The sequence below is a fragment of the Bombus vancouverensis genome, chromosome 15 (genome assembly GCF_051014615.1).
Source record: "Bombus vancouverensis nearcticus chromosome 15, iyBomVanc1_principal, whole genome shotgun sequence".
In the NCBI taxonomy this organism is placed as follows: Eukaryota; Metazoa; Arthropoda; class Insecta; order Hymenoptera; family Apidae; genus Bombus; species Bombus vancouverensis.
In genome coordinates this window covers 10305934-10332700 of record NC_134925.1, presented here as the reverse complement: position 1 = coordinate 10332700, position 26767 = coordinate 10305934, and the positions used below count along the sequence as shown (strand labels likewise).

Sequence of the window (26767 nt, the reverse complement as noted above, 5' to 3'; positions counted from 1 at the left end):
GACCCATGAGAGCGCTCGAGTCGAGAAGAAGGTTCTCGAGGTGGTCACGCGGCACATACCACTTTGTCAAAAACGGGCCCATTGTCGTTCACGTCCTCGATGGTCACTTTGAACGTGCACACGTCGTCGAGTTGCGGCCTTCCGTTGTCGGTCGCGAGGACGGTCAGATAGGCTTCCTTTTCTCGAGCCGGTTCGTCCCTGTCCAGCACCTGCGTCGTCCGGATCAACCCGGTCCTGTTGTTGATCTCGAATTTTAGTTTCTCGCCGGGAGCTGTCACGAAACTATAAGTGATGGTGCCTGCGTGAAAGAAAAACACGTTTTAAAAGGCTAAAATGCGGCGTTTCCTCGAACCATTTCAGTCCAGTTTTCGATCGAATTTGGTCGGAGCAAGTCCACGTCGAACGTTATAATGGACGAGTCGAGAGCAACGCGCCGGAAGCTTCTGGCCGGATGAATTTTTCTACTACTTTGCCTTCGAGAAAGATTTTACGCGATTCGACTATCTCCCCGTTCTTGGATTTGAAATATCGGGAAAATTGGTGAAACTCTCGGTCACAATGCGAGATATTGACACGTCGCTTACCTCCATCGTCTGGATGGTCTCTGTCCTCTGCGTGCACTTTAATCACCACCGTGCCCACTGGCTCCTCCTCTTTCACTACTGGTGCGTAATTCGAGCAATTCGAAAACACTGGTTTGTGATTGTGGTTTTCGTTCAGTTGCATCTGCCAAACGAGTACAATTTCGGTTATTACTGTTATTTCCTTGGAAAAACAGAGTTCGCAATTAAAAGTCCGTTTCTGTACACAACGTTGTCGATATTTTTTAGAATTAAAGTAGAATTAATAGGATTAATAGGAATCGCGAGATCATTATCGTAAATAGGCTAAAACCGTGGCCTACGAAAATTCTAGGCTTTGAAGCAAGAACGATCGTTGGTCGATTTTACGATTTTGTAAATAACGACTCGTGGTAGAAATCGGACGAGAGATTCGCAAGGTGGTACGAAGCGAAGCAACCTATAAAAGGTGATTATATCTCGACTTATTGTCAAGGGAAAATTAATTGGCTCTACGAAAACAATTTTCAGACTTCCACAGCTCGGTGATTCGATTAAACGCGTTCAGTTCTTCCGCGTCGTAGCTACAGGTAGACTTTCGCACAGTGCTGTAATACGATGAATATCTAATTTTTTCGAAAATTGAAGTTACACGTAAAATATTCTTTTTCGCGTTCGTAGCTCTGCTTTTCTTGCTGTACGTTCGGAACACACAAAACGTAATAAAATACCAAAACCAAATATTCTTACAGCTACGTGTGTTTTAATGACATCTATCGAACAGCAGAATCAAAAATACGGAAATCGTTTATTTCGACAAAAAGAGGCAAACGCGTGGAAGATCGGAAGTCGTTTTCGATGTCAGCCTTTCGCTCGACGAACGCGGTGGCCTGATCCCTGCGATCTAACTTTAACTAAACAACTCCGATTCCGTTAATCATTGAACGTTGCAGAAATATTTCACAACGTCATCCAAGTGTGCCGATCGATCGAACCGGAGAATCGGTTGATTGAATAAAAGTAGTATAATCGAAAAGCACTCACCTGAAATTCCTCTTCGTTAGGAAACTGCGATCTCGCGTCCAAGTGTCTGGAATGCCTCAATCTCGTTGCGTCGGCTGAAACACAGAGACAGGAAAATAGAAAATAAAACATCCATCGGAATCTCTTTCTCGCTGGACCAGACACGCGCGCGTATTTTTTCCACGGTTCGCGCGCCGCGTTTCCGCTTCCTCTGCCGTTGTCTAGGTACGCGCGAACACGGCCCCGTAAAAGCTTTCGATTTTACGCGGTAACGCGCCACTCCGGCCAAGAGGTATATCGAGAGAACGATAAATAATCGAGAGGGAACGTTACGCAAGCCGAATCGACGTCGCGCTTTACCTCCGACCTGTCTAATAATTATTTCAACTCGCGCCCTCGTTGCCCTCGCTTTCCTCTTTTCTTTTCCCTCTCGTTCTCTTTTTCTTGCCTTTCGTTTCTCCTGCTTCTCGACTAGAGGAGCCAAAGAAGCTGTCGAGCTTATGGTAGAAACGTTAGGACACATTTTGGTCGATTTGGCTGGCGGTAACAGCGTTGGAATTTTATAGAAAGATACAAATCAACGATGGCTCGACGATAGTTGCGGATCGTTGACGCTGTCTGTTTACGGAATAAGTAGAATATAGAAGGAAATTACAGAGTGCGGATTAATTCTTAACGCCGCGACTTTTAATTGCGAATATCGACCGGCAACTCCGACTTGTTCTCGTCGTATTAGGTTGTCCGAAATGTTTCTTTCGTTCCATAAGGAAATGATAGACGCACAATGTTTTTTTTAATATTAGTTTATCGAATTATGCACGGATATAATAATAAAAATAGAACGAAACGGATCAATTCGATCGACCTAATTCGATGAAATAATATAAAACAGAAATTATCGTTCGTCCACTATCGCCTTATGAAACGAAAGAAACTTTTTGGACAACCTAATATACTTTGACTTGCAAGTTTTCAAGTGTCAGATTTTAAATGCTACAATGACGTGTAAATAATGATATTAAAGCGATATAAAACAATCTTTATCCATCTCGGAAGTAATATAATTTTGATTAGGATATTTCTATTAATTATAATTGTGTAATGCGTGGAATTTTTGAAAATATTCATTGGCATGTAAACCGCGTTTGCGTTCACAGGTCTCACAGTAGAAAACTGTTCTTTTTACCGCGTTAGTTCCTTTTGGTGACCAAACAAGACACTTTTTCTTTTTCCATTTCGGCAACCGATTCATTATATGCAGTTTCACGTTTAAACGTTGTTCCTTACCTGTTCCGGGAGGCCTGCCATACACATTGTTATTCCGGAAGTTACTTACGAGCTGACTTACTAATAATTTGACAAACTTGTAGCGTGACAAACCGCTTTCTCCTTTCCTTTCTTGAGAAATCTTGTAAAGTACAGAAGCATTTATTATGCTTGTTTCTGGTCCCCAAAAGAACAGGTTGGATTTACGATAAAACAGGTTCAGATCTGACCGTTTTTACTGATCGCTTGTAACTCACTGAGGAGTATTATTTTTTATTTGTAAACAATTACGACCCAAAATGTAAACGATAACGACCCAAAAATACATTTGGAGCGAAGGAGTTAAGGCTTAAGTTGAAAGACCTGATCATGTATTTCGTTGTTTACCGTATATACTATGCCCCGTGTTTGTGTATTTTAAGTTTCAAGTGTTCAAGTTTACGTATCGCGGTCTAATTTAACGTCGCAAGTCGTTCGACCGGAGAGCTTCAACTTCTTACGATTGTAAAAATTGTACGAAAGTTGACACTTAGGGCATTTTGAATATAACCGATAAATAGAAGATGCTTTGAGATAAAAAGTGCCCCGTTGAACGATTAAACATTTCCGTTAGAACATCGATAAAAAGAAAACGAGAACGAATCTTGCCTCTAACGGTGCACTGTGTTTGCATCCATATGTTTGAGGGCTAATCTACGAATATTATTATAAACACAGCCTAGAAGATAATCGTAAATGCTGCTTTATAATCGCGTAATCGAAGTTAGAAGTGTGCACATACCTTGTTGTTATATATACAATGACAAACACTGTTTACTAATATCTTCTGCACGTGTCAACAATGTATTCTGCACGTTTTGCTTACGACGAAAAACCGAATGCGAATGGTTTGTTGAAACGAACGAAGCCTCGTTACGATATATCGCGGTCAACTGTTAGCGAGGCGCCACGATGGTCACCCGTGATCACCAATAAGGTAAACGGTCCATCGGGGAAGAACGTTGTCTTACATCGTCGATTTATTATTATTTTGCCATTGTATCCTTCGAATAATAAAAATACTCCCGTGGCGTGCTGAGCGAAACAGGTGATTTCGGCGTGGCAGTCGAAGCGTTAAAATCGTAAGCAGACTCGAATATCTGGCAACGTGAGCTGACTATTTGCGATTTAGCCATCCGAATATCTTGAATTTCGATGAATAACGTGACTTGGAAACCAAAAGAATAGTAGAACGAAGCGGCGAACAAACAGGTGCGAAACTCGACGACCACCTTGTCAGAGATTTTTATATAACGCCACGAGCGATAACGTAGGTACACCGATAATCGATATACCGATCGACGACGAAGAAGACGAAGAAAATCGTGGTGTTTCTCGATCACGTCGAGAACGATGAAACCGATGAAAAGATGAAAAATCGTGACTCGAGCAATGACAACGTGTGTACAAGCTGGCAAAGCTGTAAGCGGCACGCTAACCTCCCTCAGGGGGAGTAGCCTGCTTTTCCTACGCGGGGGTTAACCTACATTTCGATCGAGTTCACAGGTTTCGAACGCGAGGTTTCTCCGCGTTTTCTCTACTTCGGCCGGTTCGTTCGATTCGGACAAAAGGAAACGACGATAACCGATATGATCGATCCGAGTTTGAGAAAGCAAACAGAAGACGAGACCCAAGTTTCGTAACGATTATTGACCAAGAGAGCCGCGTTATTTTATTCCGCGGAAATTACGATCGATCCGATAGATACGACCGTACTTCTCTCTTCTTTCTCTTTTCGGAATAAATCTTTCGAGAAACGGTTTCTAAACGATTAAACTGTACGGTTTATCACGACGACGAAGAATGAAACTAAGTTTGTACCGATTATTGCATAAAGCTAGTTGAAAGTATGCAAAGTCTTATTAAACTTGTTAGAAAATCAAGAGGCTTATGGATAACGTAGTAAGATATTTGGTATCCGTGACTCCTTTGGTTCTTCGTTTAATCGATCGTTTTTTATATTCCTCTTGTAACGGATTAAAACTGAGTTTGCACGACACAAAGGAATACTTTGAATTTGCAATAGTTACAGATATTATACCTACGGTAGCGAGGATACTTACTTGGTGGAAAGTTCTCGCACGAAATTCCATTTAATTTACTTTATAATACCCGTTCGCGATCAAAATTTTACTCCCACTACATATTGTAAGCGTCTGAAAGTACGAAAAACGAATTTTTTTAAGTCACATTAAAAGCCATTCTTCCTACAAATTTTATCGAAAATATTCGCACGTAATTAAAACAGCGCGTAAATTTAAATCGCCGCGGCCTACGAGTTTTGGAATCGCCAACTACGATGTTTAGAACGGTGACCCAGGATTTTTCGAATTATGTCGTGTGATTTTTAGAGACACGACCGGCGCACCGTTAAAGAGAAAGGCGACGACGAGGCTCGAACCCGTCCAAACAGTTTTCGGGTACTCGAATCGCACCGTTTCGACGCCGATAATGTAAGTACTTAATTCGATTACCACTCCGCTTCCATCGTGCTCAAGATACGCTCGGGACACGTAATCGGCCGCGTCTTTCGAGCATCGCTATAGTCGTGGAACGAGGACGACGCCCGATGCAATCTACAGTCTTCGAGAACGTGGAAAGATCGCGTCCGTTGCCATTCGTTGCGAAACGTTCCTGGCAATTGACGCGTGCGAACTACGGACGTACAACAGCGTTCGCCTAACCCCTTAACCCGGCTCATCTTCTTTCCGTCTATTCTAGTCTATTCGGTCTATTTTATTTGTCGAAATACATCCATCTCTATTCTATATTTTTCGCCGCAGCTATTTTGCCTCGTTTCCTGTCGGATAAATCTTTAACAAATTCGCGGTTTCGGTTTCGACAAATTCGCGGATTTATACGAGTATCAACCTCTTGACGTACGAATAAAATAGCGCTCGATGCGCGCTGAAAATTTGATTACAGGTAGCTCGGCGTGAAATCGGTGTACGACTCTCGGCGTCATATCGAGACGTGGAAAGTAACGCAACGAAAGGAAACGTCTCCGCATACGTCGAGAAGCTAACATTCGCGCTTCTTCCGTAAAAGACACCGCGAAATTCGTCCCTCTGCACATCGAGCGTTCCTTTCAATTTTCCAGCTTTCCGGTTTACCGATCTTTGCTTCGATCCCGCCGAAGGTTGTCGAAGAGAGCGGCAGACCGTCGATAACCCTTTGACGACGAACTCGCGCCGACTCGTTTAATCGAACGTTCGCTCGAATTATTCGTTCGCCTGGTGCGTGCTTCCTTGCGGTTTTATCGGACAGCAACGCCACGATCGTCGATCCATCGGGCGGTCGTCGCTGTTATTCGCGATCGGATGCGTTCGCAACGTTGTACCGCGAATGCATTTTCTATTAGGATAATTACCGACGACGGTGCGCGCGAGTCTACCGGTGATTTCATTTTCCAGATTAACGGAGTGTGCTACCGATCATCGTGCTTGTCGATTAAATTTTCGTTAGCCGAACGCCATTCCCGCCGAGCGTATTCGTTTCCGAGGCGAGCGCCAATGCGAGACGCGAATGCAAACACCAGCACACGACGATTTACCGAAAATTCATTGCTCGCGTCCCTCGCTCTTTGTCTCTGTCGATGGAAATAAGGGAAGAAGCGCGCGCCGTTTCTCCTCCAAATTACTCGACGACGATTAATCGACTCGAGCGCGCATCGCTGCTCCGCTTTCCAAAGAATTATCGATCTTGCGATCCGTATACGTTACTGTACACTTACGATTGCTTTTCCAGCGTGACTTTCCGCGTTTCGACACGACCACGATCGAGACGATCGCGGTCTCGTTCCTGTCGTTGATCGTTAAAAAAAGCGATGACGTCGACAAAGGCAGTAGGAATCGGTCGCTCAAATTTCCATTCTCTTTGGTTTCCCGCTAAAAGATCGATCGACCAGCTCGCCGAACGAGAATATTTACGACGATGTGATCAAAAATTGAATTTGTGGCACCGAACCATCCGTTGATTTCCTCTAATTTCCGTGCTTCGTTTATTCTCAGAACCGGTACGAATTGTTTGCTGGAAACGAGAAGTCGATCGGCTTAGTTCGCGATAGCTTGCAGCAAGCGTATTTTCTGGTCGAATAATCGAGTTATATTCGCGAGAGTTTTATTCGCTTTGTAAATATAAAAAGAACCGAGTTACCTGACAGCTGCTACGATTACTAATTTAAACGTGGCCGATATTTGAAAGAAAAAAGAAGGAGAAAAGAACGGGAGGAAAATTGAAACTAGAAGTTTCCACGTGATTCGCTCGATTCGTCGTTCGAGCTGATGATCCTCGAAGAAGTCCTTCGATTTCCAAAATCAAGAGGCTGTACCTAGCGAAATTAAAGGATGTTCTCGTGACCAGCTGCCGTTCGTTGAACGATCGAATCGATGAAAAGATAGAACGATGAATTTTCGAGACGAAGCAAATGGATTTTCCAGCGACGTATACTACGTGGGAACGATGCAGCACAGTCGTAAATTACAGCTTTTAAGTAGGACCCATTGACGTAGCCACACCCAGGGCTGCACATATTTCGCAGAGGTAAAATTATTCGCGAATCAATATCCTGCTTGTAGTTTTTCATAGCTGCAGTCATTGTATTTTCGTGTCCGAGTCACGCTCTCGTTTTAACAAACAAACGAACATCACTCGTTTCGATCAAATTTCGAACAAAAAGTGGAATGAAAAATTTCGCGATATCACGCGATACGTGTATTCTGTTCGTTTTTCGAATCTCCAAATTTCTCTATAAACGAATACAAATTTTCCATCTACCAATTAGCGAAAGGATAACGAGCGTAGATAGGGAAAATCCTATGAGCTACGTACGTGCGCTTTGATAATCGAAACGTACAAACTCGAACTCTGCGTTGACTTCATGGCTGCGCTGTTATTTCTAGGATTCTCGAGCGCGATACAATGCATATGTATAATATTACTAAATATTAATCACAGGTTACGAGCTATTAGTACGAATAAATCCCATAGTATGAGAGTAATTAATTTAATTAAACGCATAGAATTTGATAACAACGCGAGCGTGAATTTCACGAACTTACAAATCATCCGGGATCACGGTGCACGACCCAAAATTGTAAAGTAAAATTTTATAAGTGGAACGTGCAACGGCAACTACTAATTTGTCAATTCGCTCGATATCGCGGTAATTAGCAAATTATCGCGCATAACAGGGCTCGCTCGATTCGATTTCTACCCCGTAATTGTTTGAAACTCCGCCGTAACTGCGAATAGAACGTTTATACAAATTCTAATCTCCGCGAGCTTGCAAGCCACGCGCAGATCCGCTTCTCCCGTCGAGTATCCTAACGATCAGCGCTACTCTCCTCCGTTTTACATATTTTTCTATATTGCGCGTGTTCTGCGAATTTCTATTTCACAAATTTCCCACAAATATATAAACATCCACCGTATCATGTAGCAGTAACAAAAGAAAAAACGATCTTCGCAACGCCGTAACCCGATGAAACAAATCCTCGATCGCGACACGGAGCTCGCGGCCGAAAATATATTCCCGAATTGGAAATAGAGAAAAACGGGACACCTGTTGCCGAAAGGGAACGAACGAGGCAACAACGTCGTTTGCAAGCTTTCACGATCTTTGCCTCTCCCTTTCTCTCTCTCTCTCTCTCCCTCCCTCTCTCTCTCTCTCTCTCTGTCTCTCTCTCTCGTTGCGAATTTTTCCTCTATAGAAGCCACGATCGAACGACATACATATGGTAACGGTCGATTCGATTGAATAGCGTTGGTCGAGCGATTTCCATGCCGCGAAGCTGGTAATTATCTGGTGTTTCGCGAGGTCGCGTCGCGGGTGGATTATCGTGCGTGGCGTGCGCGCAGACGCACCCTATCGAACGATATCGAGCGCGTTCAAAGGCAGACAATCGCGTCAAAGAGCCTCCATTGTCGCGACGGCCAGTTTTAGCTCGACGTCGATAACGCGTTTGGTCGACCGGCTTTCGAAAAGGCAACGCTCTCGTACACGGTCCCTTGCGCCACGACGAGATCGATCATCGATCGACGTCGGGCCGGTGGATTTAGAAAACATGGGTTTCGGGGTCTGCGCTGAAGAAGCGAGCAGAGGCTCGGCTGATAAGGCGAACGAAATTTCGCGAGTTTAAGACGCGAGATGTAAAGCAACGTGATATACAACGCACGTATTACACGTTAGATGTATCAGAAATATCTTGCTCGATAATCACCGTGGAAACTTGTTAGCAAACCGGTCAAAACGAACGGTATGGGACTTTTAATTCTTCCAATCATTGCAAACACGCGAACGTTTTTCATCGTACGACGCTTACTTTTATCGCGATAGAAGCGCGATTACGCGTATTCGGGAATATTCATCGGTCCGCTTTTGATTCCAATATATCACGTACACCGTATTCAGTTATATGCATGTTGATGCGTAAAGGGCAATAGATATAGCGATAAAACCCAAACGAGCAGTATTCGTACGTATTTGGAATTAATCTGCCACGTTTGTTCCCGTGTTTTGTCGCACGCCTGACTCGTTCGTGACACACGAATGCGTATGTTTCTTCATTGACTGGAAATTTATACTTGTCCGTTGGCTCTTCTATGACGAAGAAGATTCTACGTATCCGATGACGGTTATCTCTATACGTAATTGGTGCATAAAAAAAAAGAATCTATTCTAATTATTACGTCGTGTATCTCGCACGACGTGAAATTTATATATAACCGTATCTCCCTCGTTACAGCCTGTCCTATATCGCATAATGGTTCTTAACACGCGAAATGCCGCTTGGGCCATCAGTGGCTCTCCTTTTCAGCTCTCTCGAGTGACAGTTTTGTGTAAAACAAAACTCGATCTTCAAACGCTTTATACGATAGAATTTAGAATCGACCGATGCGTAATTATCGCGTACGATGCAACTACAACACCATGGGCCACCCATGAGCCACGCGGTCTCGCCACCCTCCTTTCGGAGTCACGCGAAAACCATTCGGCATTCCACGTGTTACGGAACTTTTTCTTCGGATTATTGGTCCACTGAATTTCGTTTATAGCCCGGCTTTCGTCGTTGAGACGAGAAACGTTCGAGACAGCACCACTTCGATCGCTTCGTTTCGGCCCGTCAGTTTCGCTTCTCTTTATTCCGTTCTTTCGTCACGAGGCACGTTTCACCGTGTCCCGAAGATAGCGCCAAAATGTCCTTCAGAAAATGGTTCGTTCGTTGCAGGAACGATGCGCGGCAAGAATATCTGAAAAGAGGAGCTCGTGGTATTTTCGGCTTCGCGGTTGTTCGTCGGATACCGACGCATCGGATGGCAAACCGAATCGATCGAACGCAATTTCCATTATCGAAATCGAAGCGTGACTTTTGCTCGGCTGCCTTCAGCCTTTGTCGATGATTTGGTACGCGCAGTGCTGTCGGTAATGCTCTTACGATGGCACGGTGTGTGCTCCGACTATAATACGCTATTCCTCGCTTAACAGTCGCGCGTTTTGGTCCACTGTGCGGCTGCCATCGAGAGATGTGACATTTTAGCAATTGTCGGTTCTTATCTCTCTTTAGCACGCTCGTTTCTCAAGGGAGGATTTCTCGCGTAACGACAACAAAAGCGACCGGTTTTTACGAATTTTTGTTGTCAAACTAACCGTTGGTTGTGCGACCTTTTTCGCGTGTAAATAAATAGTCTTAGAGTATAAGCGTGATTTCCTTATTTCGGTCCTTCTCGTCGTTTGTCGTGCGTTATGGGGTCTCGCGATCATCTTCGACAACGTAACGGTTGTTGGCGCGCGGCGTAGCATCTGTCGTAATCGTGAGAATGCAAAAGCTGAGAAATGTTCTTCCAGTTCGATCGGTTTACGCTGGGATCGAACCCATCTTTCTGGAAGAAAAGCGCGAAGAATCGAAAAGTTCGCGAGTTTGGAAGAAAAATTTACTTTCTTCGCCACGTGGATTCGGTTTGTATAGTTTCGAGAGATATTACGAGTAAATAATCGAGCAAAAGTTTCATGAAACACGAGCAAACCGCTGGTGAAATCTGTGCAGCGAACGAGCCTTCTCCGAAGTCGTTTAATCAATTAGTTTTTCGCTCGTCGTGCACGCCAGTTTATTAAAAGTGGCGCTTTGGAAAATTAACGAACGATCAGTTAAACGAAATTAATAGAGACAGAAAAAAAGAGAGAAATTACATTTCTTTCTCAAGATTATACTTTCGAAGAAGCAGTCTCTTACCACTAGTAGTTAGTCTGAAAAGAATTCATAAAAATCGCTTGGTTTTATTAGGACGTTGCACGAGAGTCCCTCCTTAATTCTTTGCACTTGGAGGCATCCGAATGTAACAATAACTTCCAAAATAGTATCGTAAATGTAAAATATAATAATACGTGCGTAATACTTTCTGGGACGAGTCGTGTGTCTTTTTTAACTCCAGTTAAAAGGAAATGCGTACGTGTAACGGTTAAAAGATGAATGGTTCGAAATGCATGGACTGCGTTTTTATTTTTACGAGAAATGCAACGATGCATTTCGCAGCCGAGCTATTTTAAAGAAACGCAGGCACGCGGTGTTTTCTACGTAAATCGAGGCACCTGCTCGTTCTACGTAAGAAGATATCGAGGAAACATGATCGAAACTTGATTCATCCGAAAGATACTCTAACTTTAATTTTCTAGACTCGCTGTAAGAAAGACTAGAAAGAAGAATGAACGTAACGTGATATTTTTCTGTTCGACTTCGCGTCTTTTCCCTACGATAAGTTACGCGATTTTCGAAATTGGAATTACAGAAAAGGCGAAACGAATAATCCGATGCAAACGACGATCGGACTCGATCGAATCGAATCGCGCGATCAACGTTTCCGTCGAATCTCATCCGGGCGTCTCGACCCGAAGAATTTGCGCAAACTCTCCGAGTAACGAAGCCAACCTCTTGCACGCGTATTTACCCGGATAGGTAGAGAAAGGGCGGAAGCGCGAGGAACGGTGAACTTTGCGTCGAGAGATATTACGGGAAACGCGAGACGCCTCGGCTGCAAGCAAGAACTTTGTCGACAATGATATTTCACGGCGATTCCGCTGCGATGCAACGGCTCGCATAAACCACTCGCTGCCTCTAAGATATATCCTGTCACTTATTGTTAGATTTTCGCAAGGAGGATAGAATCGAAATAATGGAGCGCGCGGAATCTTCTTTTCGTAAGTTTTATCGGCGAACCGTAACGTCCCTTTAACGCGTACTCTTCGTTTATGGTTACTCGGATACGTTTGCTTTCCGATTGAACGACCAAAGCGTACGAATTGACAATTACAAGGAGCATCGAACGTAGTAGGAAAAATATGAATATTTTTCTTGCATTGGCTTGGCAACTAAGTGATTGTGGCTTTTGTCATTAAGTGATAATGACAAGATCTAATATTATCGACATTTTGGCAGACTCGGATACATTTGAATTTCGATTGAACGACCAAAGCGTACGAATTGACAATTACAAGGAGCATCGAACGTAGTAGGAAAAATATGAATATTTTTCTCGCATTGGCTTGGCAACTAAGTGATTGTGGCTTTTGTCATTAAGTGATAATGACAAGATCTAATATTATCGACATTTTGGCAGACTCGGATACATTTGCTTTCCGATTGAACGACCAAAGCGTACGAATTGACAATTACAAGGAGCATCGAACGTAGTAGGAAAAATATGAATATTTTTCTCGCATTGGCTTGGCAACTAAGTGATTGTGGCTTTTGTCATTAGGTGATAATGACAAGATCTAATATTATCGACATTTGCCTTTCGATTGAATGACCAGAGCGTACGAATTGACAATTAGAAGGAACATCGAACGTAGTAGGAAAAATATGAACATTTTTCTCGTATTGGCTTGGCAACTAAGTGATTGCGGCTTTTATCGCCTAATGACAAACCACCAACCCGATATTATCGACATTTTGACAGAGGACGCGTTCCTCTGCTGTCTCGTCTCAGGTATTCGCCTTCTTGCGAATAATAATTAAGATCTAACGTTCTGCTACGTGTTGCAACTGAAACGAGGAATATATTTATCTCTGATACATGGGGGAAAGTACAAAAACCTGCATAAGCATTTAGAATGTGGTTAGAAACGCGTATTCCGGTGACAAGGAAATGGCAAGAACCGCGAGATCTCGAACGAGTTTGCTGCATTCGCATTCGAAGCCTTAGGTTGGTGGTAAAACAACCCGAAAATGGGTTTAAGCAGTGTCACGTTTTCGAGATTAAATATCAAATATCTGGAAACATACGAGCGACGCGAATGAAAGAAGAAGAGGAAAGAGGAGGATCACCTTGGAACGTCGCATTGCATGTAATTACAGGATGCGGTCGAATAAAGCGTACAAGCAAGGCACGTACAAGGTGATTCCTTATGAAAAAATAAGAGGAAAATGGGCAATAAAATTTCTTTATTTGAGATATAATTTTCGAGAAAATTTAGTTTGACAATTTGTCAAGTATACCTGAACATAGTTAATTCCGAACTGGGTAGTACTAAATAATCGACAGTGGGTTGTTCTACGTGTAAAGATAAGTCGAATATGTAGAACAAGATTTTCCCATTCGAGGCTTCATTTTCGAGAAAATAAAGTTCGAACGTGTTTAGTTAAGAATCGAGCTAGTACGCGCGTATGATAAATTTTCAAATTTATTATTCTCGCAAACGAAGCGTCTTGAGAAGGAATTTTATCCCACATTTTCGACTTACTTTCACGCGTAGAATAACCTCCTGTCGATTATTTAGCCGGAATTAGCCATGCTCAAGTACACCTGATAAATTTTCAAACTCGATTTTCTCGTAAACTAAGCTTCGAGAACTTCTTATTCCATATTTTGCTCTCATTTGTTCACAACTAATCACCTCGTGCTCTCTTGTACATTTTATTCGACCCCACCCTGTACGCACAGTTTGGAAAAAATGGCGAAGCTTCTTGTATGCCATATACGACATGTGCATACATACCCACATACATACATACTCCACGCACTATTTAAATAACGTCCAAAGAGGCCCTGTAAACGACCACGCGTTTACAGACCGAACCAGAAAACGTAGAATCTGTCTGTCTGTCACACAGTCCGAGACCTAAAACGTTTCGACCCCTAAATATCTGCTGTAAGACGCAAAACCTGGCTCGGTAGTGTACGACTTCCGGCTCTACTTCGCCCCAAACGTTAGACGCTATTACCAGCCTGAGATTACCATACCGGTAGAGAGTCAAAGTTGAAAAAGCTTTGCATCCTCTCGTCTCTGGCCGCCGAGAAGGCCAATCTTTTTTCATTCGGGTCGAAACGTCGCGTGTTCCCGATATACCGTGGTCGCGTTCCCTTCGGTCGTTAGACAGCCGCGCCTACTTTCGGCTAATCCTCGCAGAGAATACGATACACACCCTTTCCGTAAGTGCTGGCGTCTCGCTGGTACGTTCTTTGCTGCGACTAACCCGAGGCGAATCGAAACGAGCACCGGCTGGAAGCAACCGATTTTCGCGATTTCACCCAGTTTACGGGCAACGAACTCATCGCATTCGGATTCACCACGAGGGATTACCACGTGGATTTAACTCCTGTTAAGTAGCTTAGCTTCTTTATCCGTTGCGTCTCTTGCTCCCTACCTCGCCTCGGACTCAATACGCAAACGCAGACGTACAGAACGATATCGGATTTGATACGTCGTCGTACGCAACACGTTCGATCGTTCCTAACGAAATAATCCTCCGTGGATCTTCGTCGGCTGCTCCGCAGCGAGCTAATTCACGCAGGTATCGCGAGCTTATGACGCGCGCGTTATCCAACCAGAGGTAGGTTGCAGCTTTTCCAGGTGGATTTTAATCGTTCGTACGTCTCGAAATTTAACCGATTAAAAGGTTGTATCGTCGGCGAAATTTTACCAGTCACGAATCGCAAATCGACGTGTTCGGAATTTTAGTTGGCCGTCCGTCTATGGCACGGACAGGTCCGTTTCCCTCATTAGGATGTTCCGAATTACCGGTCCTCCCAGGGCAGTAAACGTAATGACTCGAGGCCAGGAAAAGCCCGGGCAAGGACCAGCCGCAAGGGCACGGGAGAGTTCAGCTTCAACCATCGGACAGGACAGACATAGGACGACAGAGTCGTCAGTTAGTTCATCTACGAGCATCGAAGGCTACAGACACAGGACGACAGAGTCCTCAGTTAGTTCGGTTAAGTGCTACAATGTGCTGATACAAATAAAGTGCCGTCTAAATCTAACACTCGAGTTATTTCATCTCCTCCACCTTGAACGTTGAGTCGTTCGAGGTACGCGATATCCACCGATCGGTTTGACCCGACCGGTTGCTCTTTAGTCGATAATACGCAACACGATAGTTGGATTTTAGTCATTCGTAAGACCGTTGCTCGAATACGTCAGTCTCTCGCACGTTAGGGGAATTTTGCAAATTTCAAGCCGCAAATAGTAGCAGGCAAGCAGCCGAAATTTCGTCACCTGATCGAGCTTTGCAAATGGAATTTAAAATAGAAACGCCGCTAGTTAGGTGACAGGAGGAGCAAGGAGTTCGTTCTTTCGCCGGTAGCGTACTATTTCTTAAATATTTAAAGTCACGTTTCAGCATCTAAGGTACTTCATCGTACCATTCATGTTTGCCGATGTCGCGGTATGTTGCTCCTATTTTCATTTTTCGAATTGGCGATCTCGCCTCGTCGCCTGTCGATTAGATCGGATTAGATTTTGCGAGAAGACAGCGAAAGATAGCTTTCTGCTCTGAATTTCGTCTCCTTACGTAGATACCCGGCGACGAAATTGGGAACGCGTTTGTGAGAAGTAGAGTCATCGAGCGAAAGCGAAGAAAATCACAAGATGTAGCTTGTTTTATACGTGGCGATCAATTTTCGAATGTTGAAAAATGAGTTGGACGAGCCGTGGTCTTCGGATGGTACACGTCTAAAAAATAAGCGTGCCACTTTTGTATTCAGATTCGCCGTTCGTCTGATATTTGCGTACGTTGCTTTACGATAAAACATATTTCAAGCGCACAGAAGACGAATAGTATGGGCATTTTCTCGCAAAAACCGAGGGAGCGAAATTAGAAACATTTTTTTTAACAACTGAAAACCACGCCAACATTTACATATACATTTTTTACTCTGTTTGTATCAACTTTTACGAAACATTGGTTACGGATCTTCGTTCCGCTAAGCTTGCGGGCTAATTATACGAGTCTTTTCGGATTAAAAAACTGATTTAGTTTTGGAAAAATGGTAAAAGAGCGAAAATAGTGAATTTTCCTACGTAACAGGGATAAATTTGGCAGGTTTCACGATCGAACGTGTACAAATTACGGAAAGTGATTGCAAGCTTCCAGATGGAATTCCATAGAAGCGTATTAATTATGAAAATATTAACGAATATTCGCGAATCAGCGGAAACTTACGAATCGTTGCAAATTTCCATAGATATACAAATGTTATCCCAGAGTTTCGTGGAAATTTCGTTTTTAGAGCGAACGTATGCACCCTGTTTCCAGCGCCAAACACGAAATCTTTATTACAGCGACCAATTATTATTCGTTAGATTATATTATCTGTCATCTATCACTTTCGTATAATTAACACGCTAAGCTCGCTCGAATAAATTAACGCTATAATCTCGTATCTAGAGAAAAAATGCAGCTTAGCACGCCCCTTTGGCCTCGATGTTTCAAATAACGATTAAAACCTAAGCCAAGCAGACGAGCGCTTGCGTTTTCATTTGTTTCTGCGGCAAGCAGCTAGTCGCATCCTCTGTATCCTCTAATCCGCCCCTATCAGCTCGAGTATTTCAGGATGATCCGCCAACGATCAGCCGCGCGGTTCTGCTTAATCGTAACGAGTAAGCGGCTATACCGAAAACCGCGCCAGTTTCGTAGTTCCGCGAGAAGCGAGCTGATAACTCGCGGGTGAGACACGAAAAGCGGGAAAAGCCGCGAGAAAGAAACGCGTGGCTAGTGCCACGCGATAGAGAGATCAAGTTGGCTACAAAAATTCATTTTACGATGAAATATTTTTTTTTTCATTTTTATAGTCGTATGGAAATACCAAACGATACGAAATTTAATATATTTAATATATTTCGATCTAATTAATTGGCATGAAAGTGCAGTAATAAATACAATGGTCGACCTATGATTTTTCCAGCCACTTTACACAGCTGCTGGAAGCTGTAACTTGAATATCGAAAGATCACCAAAGTGAAACATCGTCTTCTTGAAGAAATTAGAGAGAGAGAGATAATCAATGAACAATTATATTGTGCATAAAAATTACGACAGCCAGTTTCGACTTAAATATAAATATCCATGTATATAAAAATCTCTGACAAGGTGGTCATCGAGTTCCACAGCTGTTTGTTCGCCGTTTCGTTCTACTATTTTTTTGTTTTCCAAGTCACGATATTCATCGAAACTCAAGATACTCTTCGACAATTTGTCTGCCACGCCGAAATCACATGCTTCGCTCAGCACGCCACGGGAGTATTTTTATTATTCAAAGCATATAATGGCAAAATAGTAATAAATCGACGATGTAAGACAACGTTCTTCCCCGATGGACCGTTTATCTTACTGGTGGTCACGGGTGACCATCGTGGCGCCTTGCTGACAGTTGATAGCGACATACTGTAACACGGCTTCGTTCGTTTCAACAAACCATTCGCATTCGGTTTTTCGTCGTAAGCAAAACGTGCAGAATATATCGTTGACACGTGCAGAAGATATTAGTAAATAGTGTTTGCTCATTGTATATATAACAGCAAGGTATGTGCACACTTCTAACTTCGATTACACGATTATAAAGCAGCATTTACGATTATTTTCTAAGCTGTGTTTATAATAATATTCGTAAATTAGCCCTTAAACATATGGATGCAAACACAGTGCACCTTTAGATGCAATAGTTGTTCTCATTTTCTTTTTATCGATGTTCTAACGGAAATGTTTAATCGTTCAACGGGGCTCTTTTTATTTCAAAGCATCTCCTATTTATCGGTTATATTCAAAATGCTCTAATTGTCAATTTGCATACAATTTTTACAATTGTAAGAAGTTGAAGCGCTCCGGTCACCGACGACCACCGTGGCGGTCAAATTATTGAGGTTCCTACCCTGGCCTTTTCTTTCAAAGTGATGGAGAAGGATTGGGAAGGACGCGCGATATGAAAAGGAAATATCGCAATTGTTAAAATTAAAGCAACGTTACACGCTGTTTCTTACGATCGGTCAATGTTCGAGCCTACTCGCGCGACCCACTTGATCCCATCGCTGGGTTGCGGGGTTAAACGGTCGACGCGCGTTCTTCTCTTCTCGAGCACTTATCGAGTACAACGCCTTCGTTGGCGGAAATTCCTTGGCTCGTTAAAAGCCACGACGCAACAAAATTGCGGCTAATCCGCGAGATCGGCCAAAGAGTACCGCGTTGGTTGGCGCGAGCACGATCGTATCATCGCCTCTGCTGCAACTGCGGGTGCATGCGACTGCGTCACGACACCGGCTCGCGCTGGAAAAAACTTGGGCGCGACCGCGCAACGACAGCTTAATCCTCGTCACGACGAGAAAAGAAAAGGTAAATGGCTCGCAACAAAGGTTTAATAACGCGGCATAGAGCATTCCTTTTGTGTTTTCAGCGCTGGCCAAGCTAGATCAAGCCACGTTGCGAGTAACATTTTCATCAAGCTTTTACAGTCGGTCGTTGCATATTGTATTACTTTTGCCATTCTCGTTTGAAAACCGGCCAGACAACAGGGACACGCTATTCCGCGGCAAAAAACACGGCGGTGGCCAATGAGAGAGGCCACGTACGGGTTTACAGACAACAGGGAAGCTATTTCCGCGTGAAAAAAGAAGACATCATTGACGAGATTAAAAAGTATAAACGTCGAGTATCGAACAAGCGCCTTCTTTTTTTACGCTCGTCCATCGGCCTGGTCAAGAATTTTAATCTTCCTTGTTGGATAACGAAAGACATATACAAGGAGGAAAATGCGTTATAGTCGAAACGAGGATGAAACAATCATCGTACGTGTTTAATCGAGTTAAGAAGCGGGCAGAGGAGGACGTGTCTTCTCCGCGAGTTTCTAAAGATAGATTCCTTTCATTGACTTAACTTCGGGTACGTGAGTATATAAGCGCGAGGCACGTTCTGCGAAAATTTGATTAGAAAATAACGAAAGTTGAACGAAGAATTCGGGACGAACGATTTATATTCGATTTCTCACGTTGCTGGTATCGAACGATGAAAATGTTAGGTTGTCGGAAAAGTTTCTTTCGTTTCCTAAGTGAAACGATAGATGCATCTTTTATTTTATATTATCTTATGGATTTACGTTCGATCCATTTCGTGGTAACGGAATAAAATGGATCAAACGTAATTCAATAAAATAACATAAACCAACAAATGTTGTGCATCTACTACTTCCTCGACAAACGAAAGGAGTCGCGTATACGGGCAACTAGAATGAAACTTGATAAATTTGGAACGCGAAGTTTATACTCGATGGCTTGAAAATTGATCGATTTTAAACGCAAAGCTTTAAACGCGATTCTCTCGGAACGTGACTTTCCGCAACTATCGGCACGATAATTTCCTCGGCTTTCGGTAATTCTTCGCGAGATATTTTTTCTACGTTTTTTCAATTTCTCAGGCTCAATTTCGTCGTGATTGCGTACGACTACCGTCATAACGATATAGGTGGATATTCCCGGGTAAAAGTCCCGTCGTGGAAAAATAGGAGAACCTAACGTCGTGGCTTTTCGTTTCTCTTCTTTGACGTATATCCCGGCTCGAAAGTCCTAGGATAGTTACTAGATCGCTTCAAAGCTAAAACAAGTTAACTAATCCTCAGAAAGGATAAGAAGATAATTGACTTGGTACTTTGTATGGTAAAGAAAGTACCTCGAGTGTTACTGTATCGAAACTCGCATAAAGCAGCATGTAGCATCCGAGGTGGAGCATTTTTTATCCGGCTGTGCCTTTGCGCGTATTTCACGTCGCTAAAGTCAAAAATAAGGACCATTTTTCATTGAGATTCGAACGGTTTCGAAAATTCGATCTCGTCGACGTTTGGTTGGCGGAAGCCTTAGCTGTAAAAATTCGCGTAAGACCGCGATTATACAGAGCGATAAGCGTTGAACGGGAAAACATACGATGGCACATCCAATGCCATTGCTTGAAATGCCAATTTTATCGCTTGTAGCTGTCCGTGCGAGCACGGCAGCCGGAAAATAAAAAGTAACCGAAACCTGGTCCGACTACGCTCGTCGATACTAATTCCAACACGTACAGAGCGAAACAAGTTAAGAGTAGCGAATTTGAAAAACGAGTTCGGCGAAATTTGTTACGTCTCATATTCGCGAAAAACGATCCTCGTTTTAACGTTCGTTTCAGAAATCCTGGAAAAGCGTAGGTGGTTAGCCTGTCGCTTTTTAAATCTCGAATTTTTTGTTATCGTTTCTACGTTTCTTCTACATCGTCCCGAAGAAACAACGAATTATCTCGAAAGGCTTGACAAAGCGAATGAGATTGAGAAAGAGAATTTAACCAGCCCATTTTTTTGAAAATCCAACGAGTAAAAGTTCTCCTGCACCGTTCTAGTCGCCTAAACGTTGTTCCAAAGTGTCGCGTCAATATCGCGTTTAGTTTAGGAAACAAATTACGAAAATAATTAGACGATACTATGCAATAAAGGTTCGTTATGCACCTCCAGACTTCGCCGTCAGACTATATCGCAAGTAATCTATCAGCCGAGAAGTTATCGCTCGTTAATCATACCGTGTTACGCTAATTACGCGAACATGTTGAAAAAATGCACATTACGAATAAATACACGTATCGAATCGAGAACCTCCTCACTTCTTCCGAGTCAGTTCAACAAAAATTCTTCCAAATTCAACTCTATCTTCGTACAGGCTACAAAGCGTCATTCTAACTGAATATCTTACCAGTGCGGATACTAACGGCCCAAACATCGATATTCATAAAATGCACAGGATGTTTCAAGTCCGCCGTCTACTCGTGAGATAAGATGGGGTTTCATTAACCGTTTTAATGCCATGGGTTTTTGTCGAAGCGGTTACCACTTCTAAGAAAACTCTACATCTGGTCTTTTTAGTTTTCTCAAGCACCGAAGCCATCGACAGCGCGTAGACAAAAGACTGCGACGAAGGCAGACCATAAACGGTAAGCAGGCGACGTTGACTTCGGGGTTTTCAGTTATTGGGTAACACGGCTAGCGTGCGGATCTGGACCAGCTCAAATTGTATTCTTACTTATAATTACACTTCTACTTAAATATATTTTCTGCTCTACAATTTAACAGTTTTTAACAGTAGAACTACCGATAGTTAGTAGATAGTAGGTTTTACAATTTTATTTTGAAATTCCTACTTCGTGTTACGTTCTTGTTCCGCAATGACGCAATGACTTTCGCAACGAGAACTAAAAGAACAATACAATGAATTTTATTCTCTTCTTCGTGTATTCAAACTGAAAATGATTTTGTATCAAGGCTACCTATACCAATACCGGTCGAAATGACCGGTGTTTGTCAAAGTGTAAAAGGATCCTGCAATCTGTTTATCGGAGCCCAATTAACCAGTTTCCTCGTTTTGTGCAACTTGCCGCGCGTTTTTAAAATTCGTACTCTGCCTATCGTTCGATACGATGATATCAGTTATCAGGAAAATCCCGGATCGATCGCTAGACGCTGACTCTAGAAACACCACACCAGTCAAAATGACTACAACTTTATAAATGTGCGACACGGTTCACCAGGGTACGCGAACAGCGCGATCGAGATGAGTGGCGCTAAAACGATTAGAAGAGTAGATAGCTCGTCCTTGGGCGTGTGAACGGAGACGTACGCGTGATACAATGACACGTTCCGTTGCGATCCTCGCTGTGAAGGATAGACAGCGAGGAAATGGAATGACGCGAATAATTCGAGGGTCAACCGTACCTTGGACCGAGCGGCTATTTCGAATCCGCGAAAGTTGACCGACGATGGAAAGCAGCGGTTAGGTCGGCGGCCACGGTGGCTGCCACGGTGAAGGTACCAGTGACAGTGACAGTGTAGTGGTGTGGTGGAGCTGCAAAAGGCGACTCCGAATGACAGGGCCGTGACAGTCGGCCGAGAGTTGGCGAATAATTACAGAGCGGAGTTACAGGCTTCTCTGTACTTTTCTAACGGCTCTCATTGGCAAGTATAAAAGCGAACGCGAACGTGGAGAGTGTGGTGCAAGTTAGCAGGCGATGTTCGCAAAGTAGTAGGGTCGCCTGTCCAAGTTAACACGAGCAACCCTCTTTCCAACTCTTGGCTTCTGCAGCGCGCAAGTTCACTCCGCTCTTATCGAGTCGTGGTGGTCTGTGGTCTTCTTCGAGCGTGCCACACGAACCAGACACATCGAAAACAGAGCGGAGTTGCGCACCTTCTCAGGCTGTGCTGCTCTTCTTTCCAAAACTTTCGAAATATGTAGATTCGCAGACGTTTGTGCAACGCGCAATGATCGTGTCGTTCGTCGATACTTGGATTCCTAACTAGTTTCTCGATATCTTCTTCTTCCATGCGGTACTTGTTCTCTCTCTTTGTCTGCGCTCGTAGAAACTCGTCTATCTACGTATTGCAATTCTTTTCTTTATTTTTTTTTTTTTTTTTTTTGCTGCGTACGCTAAGACGATGTTTCAGCTGCTTCGAAAGCAATCGAAGGATGATCGTAAGTGGCTACTGTGATACCCACTTCGTCGCACATGAGTGCCGATCTGCAGCTATGTCTCGACGTAAGTAGATCATCTTATAGTGATCGCTTTGGAACGAGAAACGCGAGAGAAAAATCAACGATTCCAGTATTAGTATGACGACTAAGATGGGATGAGATCGTTTATAAACTGGAAGAAAACTACTCGAAGAATGAAACGACGTTTCAAACGTCCGAATCGAATCCATAAACATTCCCATTCGTAGCATGATATTCCTATTCGTATTTTGAAATATTCTTATTTCGCGATACCTTGTATTAGGTAGTTCGAAAAGTATCTTTCTCTCGCAAACGTGTCTTTTACAACAATGCACCTTCGTACGAACGTGAAACCAAGTCTGTGAAATGTCGCGGAGTTTATCTCGACGGAACAGAATGGATCGTACGTAATTCGACAAAACAATATAAACGAAAAAACGTTGCGCGTCTATTATTTCCTCGTCGAACGAAAGAAACTTCTCGGACAATCTAATACGTAAACACCGCCAGCCACAAATACTAGAACACCTGGTCGTTACATTTACCGAACAACCTCAACGAATTTTATTTCATATAACCTTTTTTGCGTCATAAGCCACGTGTAACGCAAGTGGAACGACGCAATAAAATAGCTACGCAGCAGGAGCAATGGAAAGTATTTAATTCGTATCTGTTGTACATCAGCCGCTGCCCCGCTAGTTATGGCCGGCAGTGTAGCTCGGTTAAAAGAAGTTGGAATATCGCTCACGTAGCCCTAATGGATAACCGCTCTTTCTCTTTCGCGAGTCGTCCTGTACACGTTTATTTTATTTCTTCCAATTTTGAACTGTAGCGAGCGTATTAACGAGCAACCTTTTTCGCCAAGCGACACTGCGAATACCGAAGAAGGCAAGAAGCAGGTAAAGAATCGAAGGAAACGGATGTCGCTTATCAACGATAGCTAATCGTTAGTAGCCTGGTACTGGTCGTTCGTCTCGGAGAGCGCCTTTAATTTCGACATTCCAATTACCCATCGATCCACGACAACCTAGAATTGGCCGACTTTTACACAGGTGTCATACGTGAACGTACGAACGAACGGAAGCACCCGCTGCACAATTTCCTTTGCAATTTCGCGATTCCGACGATGCGTTTAATCGTACAGCAGCACGCTCCAGACGCCTACTTACTTACGACTGACGCGTGCGACAGTTGAGAAAATCATTTAGAAGCTTCGCTTCCTTAACGCTTCGCCAACCGAACGAGGAGATCTCCCTTTTTGACCTTAGCAACGCGTTTTCTTCTTTGCTGTTGTTATTATTTATCGAGATACGTATAATTTCGTGAGCTAGGCTAAATTGGCCGCGTAGTAGTGACACACGTATGCGAATACGAATGTGTGGAAGTACGTGTGTGCGCGACGTCTCGAAAAACAGACGAACGTAACTGTTCCGTTGGCAGTTGGTATGGAAGATGGCGAGACAAAGAGAGTGTTGAGACGCGTGCAAATGTATATCGACGAAGATCCTGCGAATCGTTTATTAAATAAATCTAAAACTATTTTAATATGAATTCTAAGCGTAACCTTGGTTGTTACGCCCCGAGGCTCGCTATAAGCCGTGTTCCTAACCGTCTCCCTTGGTATTACAGTGTCGCGGACAGATCGTCTTACATGACCGGAGAAATATACACAATGTAGCGATAAGCGCTTAGTTGTCGTCGAGCAGCGAGTTCTAAAAAACATCGATTCGCCTTCGGTCCGTTATTTTACCTACGCAAAAAAGGTGGCATACGTGATCATAGGCGCGAACGGTTGCGAGACCCGAGCATGGTGGGGATCGAGAAGACAAAGGAAAGAATCGAAGAGCAATCAGTACCATACGAGGATTCAAACCGAATGCATCGAGAGGTTCGGAGAAATAAAATCAAGGTCGCTTAGTCAAACGGATACGTCGAGAAATATTATAAAATCGAGTCGAATTATAATAATAAACTAGTTGTATCATCGTTAAATCGTTTGTAACGTGTTAATTATAATTTTAAATATTGTTAAAAATAGAATCTTATATTAACCCTGTTAATTCAGTGTTACAATCATTTCAACTACCTTTGTTATTCCAATCGAAACAGGGGAACGACTGGTTCGCGGCGTCGACTATTAGAATCGTAGCGAGAATTTACGCCTCTCGCTGTCGCGTTTCGTCGCGAACGGTCGTAACATTCGTGTTCCTTTACTTTTATTCCGGCAATTAAGATCCACGATTCTCGACGTTATTAGTTATTGTTTACCTGGAATTGTTGACAATTAATTGCGCCGCTTTTTCTGCTTTTATAAAATACAATATATAATAAAATACAGCAATTTAGTGATGTTAAAATTAAAAAGTTACACTGTCGGTTACGACTAAATAGAATTATTATAGAACGAAAACACAGTGTGAGGAAATATTCAAACGAATTATGAATTTTTAATTTCACGTTCAAGTCGTGTTATTTATCTTTGATCATCTTCGGTGTTTCTAATTTTACCTATATTTTTGTATACTTTTGATTCGATGTTCTGTATAAATAATATGTGAAATCGTTAAGTAAAATCATTGCCGCGGAATATAATTAACGACTTAAATCATTTTTAGACTTAGAAGTAGCGAATATTAGTCGTCGATACTTTGAGAAATGCGCGGTGGACAGCGTATAGGTTAGCTAAGCGTTAAAATGAGTCGGTTGCCATTTTAACGAACTTTTTTGGCCAACGATGGCAAGACACCAGATAGGAAAAATCGTGTGCAGACGGACACGTTCGATGTTAACCTAGATGGACATTTTTGTGATATTCTTTTTATCTTCTTCGTTTTACGATACGATATTTTATGATGTCGTCTTGATCGCTATACACGGAGCAAGTGTATGCAGCGACGTACGAAAACATTTGCATTTTCCTGCAAAATCCTGCATAAGTTGACGCTCATTTTTATTCCAACTAAAAGGTACGTAACTGTTGTAACGATGATTGGAATCGATGTTGCCGATGTTCATATTTCGAAAGGTTACGTTTGCCAGAAAAAAGTTGTACGAAGGATCGTGCTTTTCAGAAATTTTCAAAGGATTTTCTACGGAGAACTAATCTCTGTCAGTGCTTTTAATTTTCAACGGTTCTCCATGTAAGAAATCTCATCTTAGGATCACTTTGAGTTGGTTAAAGTTACGACCATCTCTTGCGAGTTCATCTTGTAAACGGATGAAATTAAAGAAAAATTTGGAATATAACCGTCGTGATACAAGTCTTAAGAAATAGTCGTGTATTTTCCTTCTTTTTTCTTCCTTCGTAAGATGGTTGGACTGGGATCTTATCAATGCAGCAGGAATTGTTCGCGGTGGCATATAGATTACGAATCCCGCGGTTTCAACCGAAGAATAAGAGCACATATTTCTAGTTTCTACGTGACATTTACCAGAGGAGTACGCAGGATCTTTAAAAGAATGTTGATATTTCTGCAAGCTGTACGCTCTCGAGCAGAAAGTTTCGTTTTTCGTGGAAAAATTTCTGCTTCCGTGCATTATGCAAAAAGGAAGATTGCGTGTGAAATTTGAAGTGAATCGGATGAAAATTGTAGAAGAAACGTGCGCCACCGTGTTTAAATATCACATTTTCGGGAACGCGCTTTACGAAAAGTGAAACTTTTCGTTCGAGAGACTTTTTTTTACAGTTTCTACGAAAGTCAAAATTTCTGTTTTAAATCCCACGTACTTTCCTAGTAAACGTTACGTAGAAACTAGTATTTGGATTGTTCTTTAGCTGGAACCGTGGGACCGTAATCTACGTTAAAAATTGTTCAAATTAAACAAACGAGAGAGAAAGAAAGAGGAAGGAAAGAAATAAAAAAAAAATACGCAATTATTTCGAATTATTTTACGAGGCTCGTTCCAACTTCTTCCGTGATCCTTTCGCGAGAAAAGATCGCGAAAGATCGTGACAAATTTAACCAGCTCGAGATGGCCTATCCCCTTAACGCTGGCTCATCTTGTCGAATTTCCATTCTGGCTTTACGCAAATCCGCGACAAACCGATACGATATGTGAGCGCAGTATTGAAACAGTGGTTCATGATATTATATTCATAGATTCGCATGTA

The 26767-nt window shown here is 42.8% G+C and overlaps 1 protein-coding gene across 1 annotated transcript in view; it reads right to left on the bottom strand.

Moving 5' to 3' along the window:
• Nucleotides 1-26767, bottom strand: part of shg (DE-cadherin) — a 92355-nt gene that overhangs the window by 16216 nt on the left and 49372 nt on the right. Inside the window, exons 2-4 of the mRNA XM_033350339.2 lie at nt 1605-1678; nt 585-726; nt 60-298 (exon numbers count right to left, since the gene is read on the bottom strand). Of these exons, the coding sequence (XP_033206230.1) occupies nt 60-298; nt 585-726; nt 1605-1678 (455 nt within the window). The remainder of the gene's footprint in view (nt 1-59; nt 299-584; nt 727-1604; nt 1679-26767) is intronic.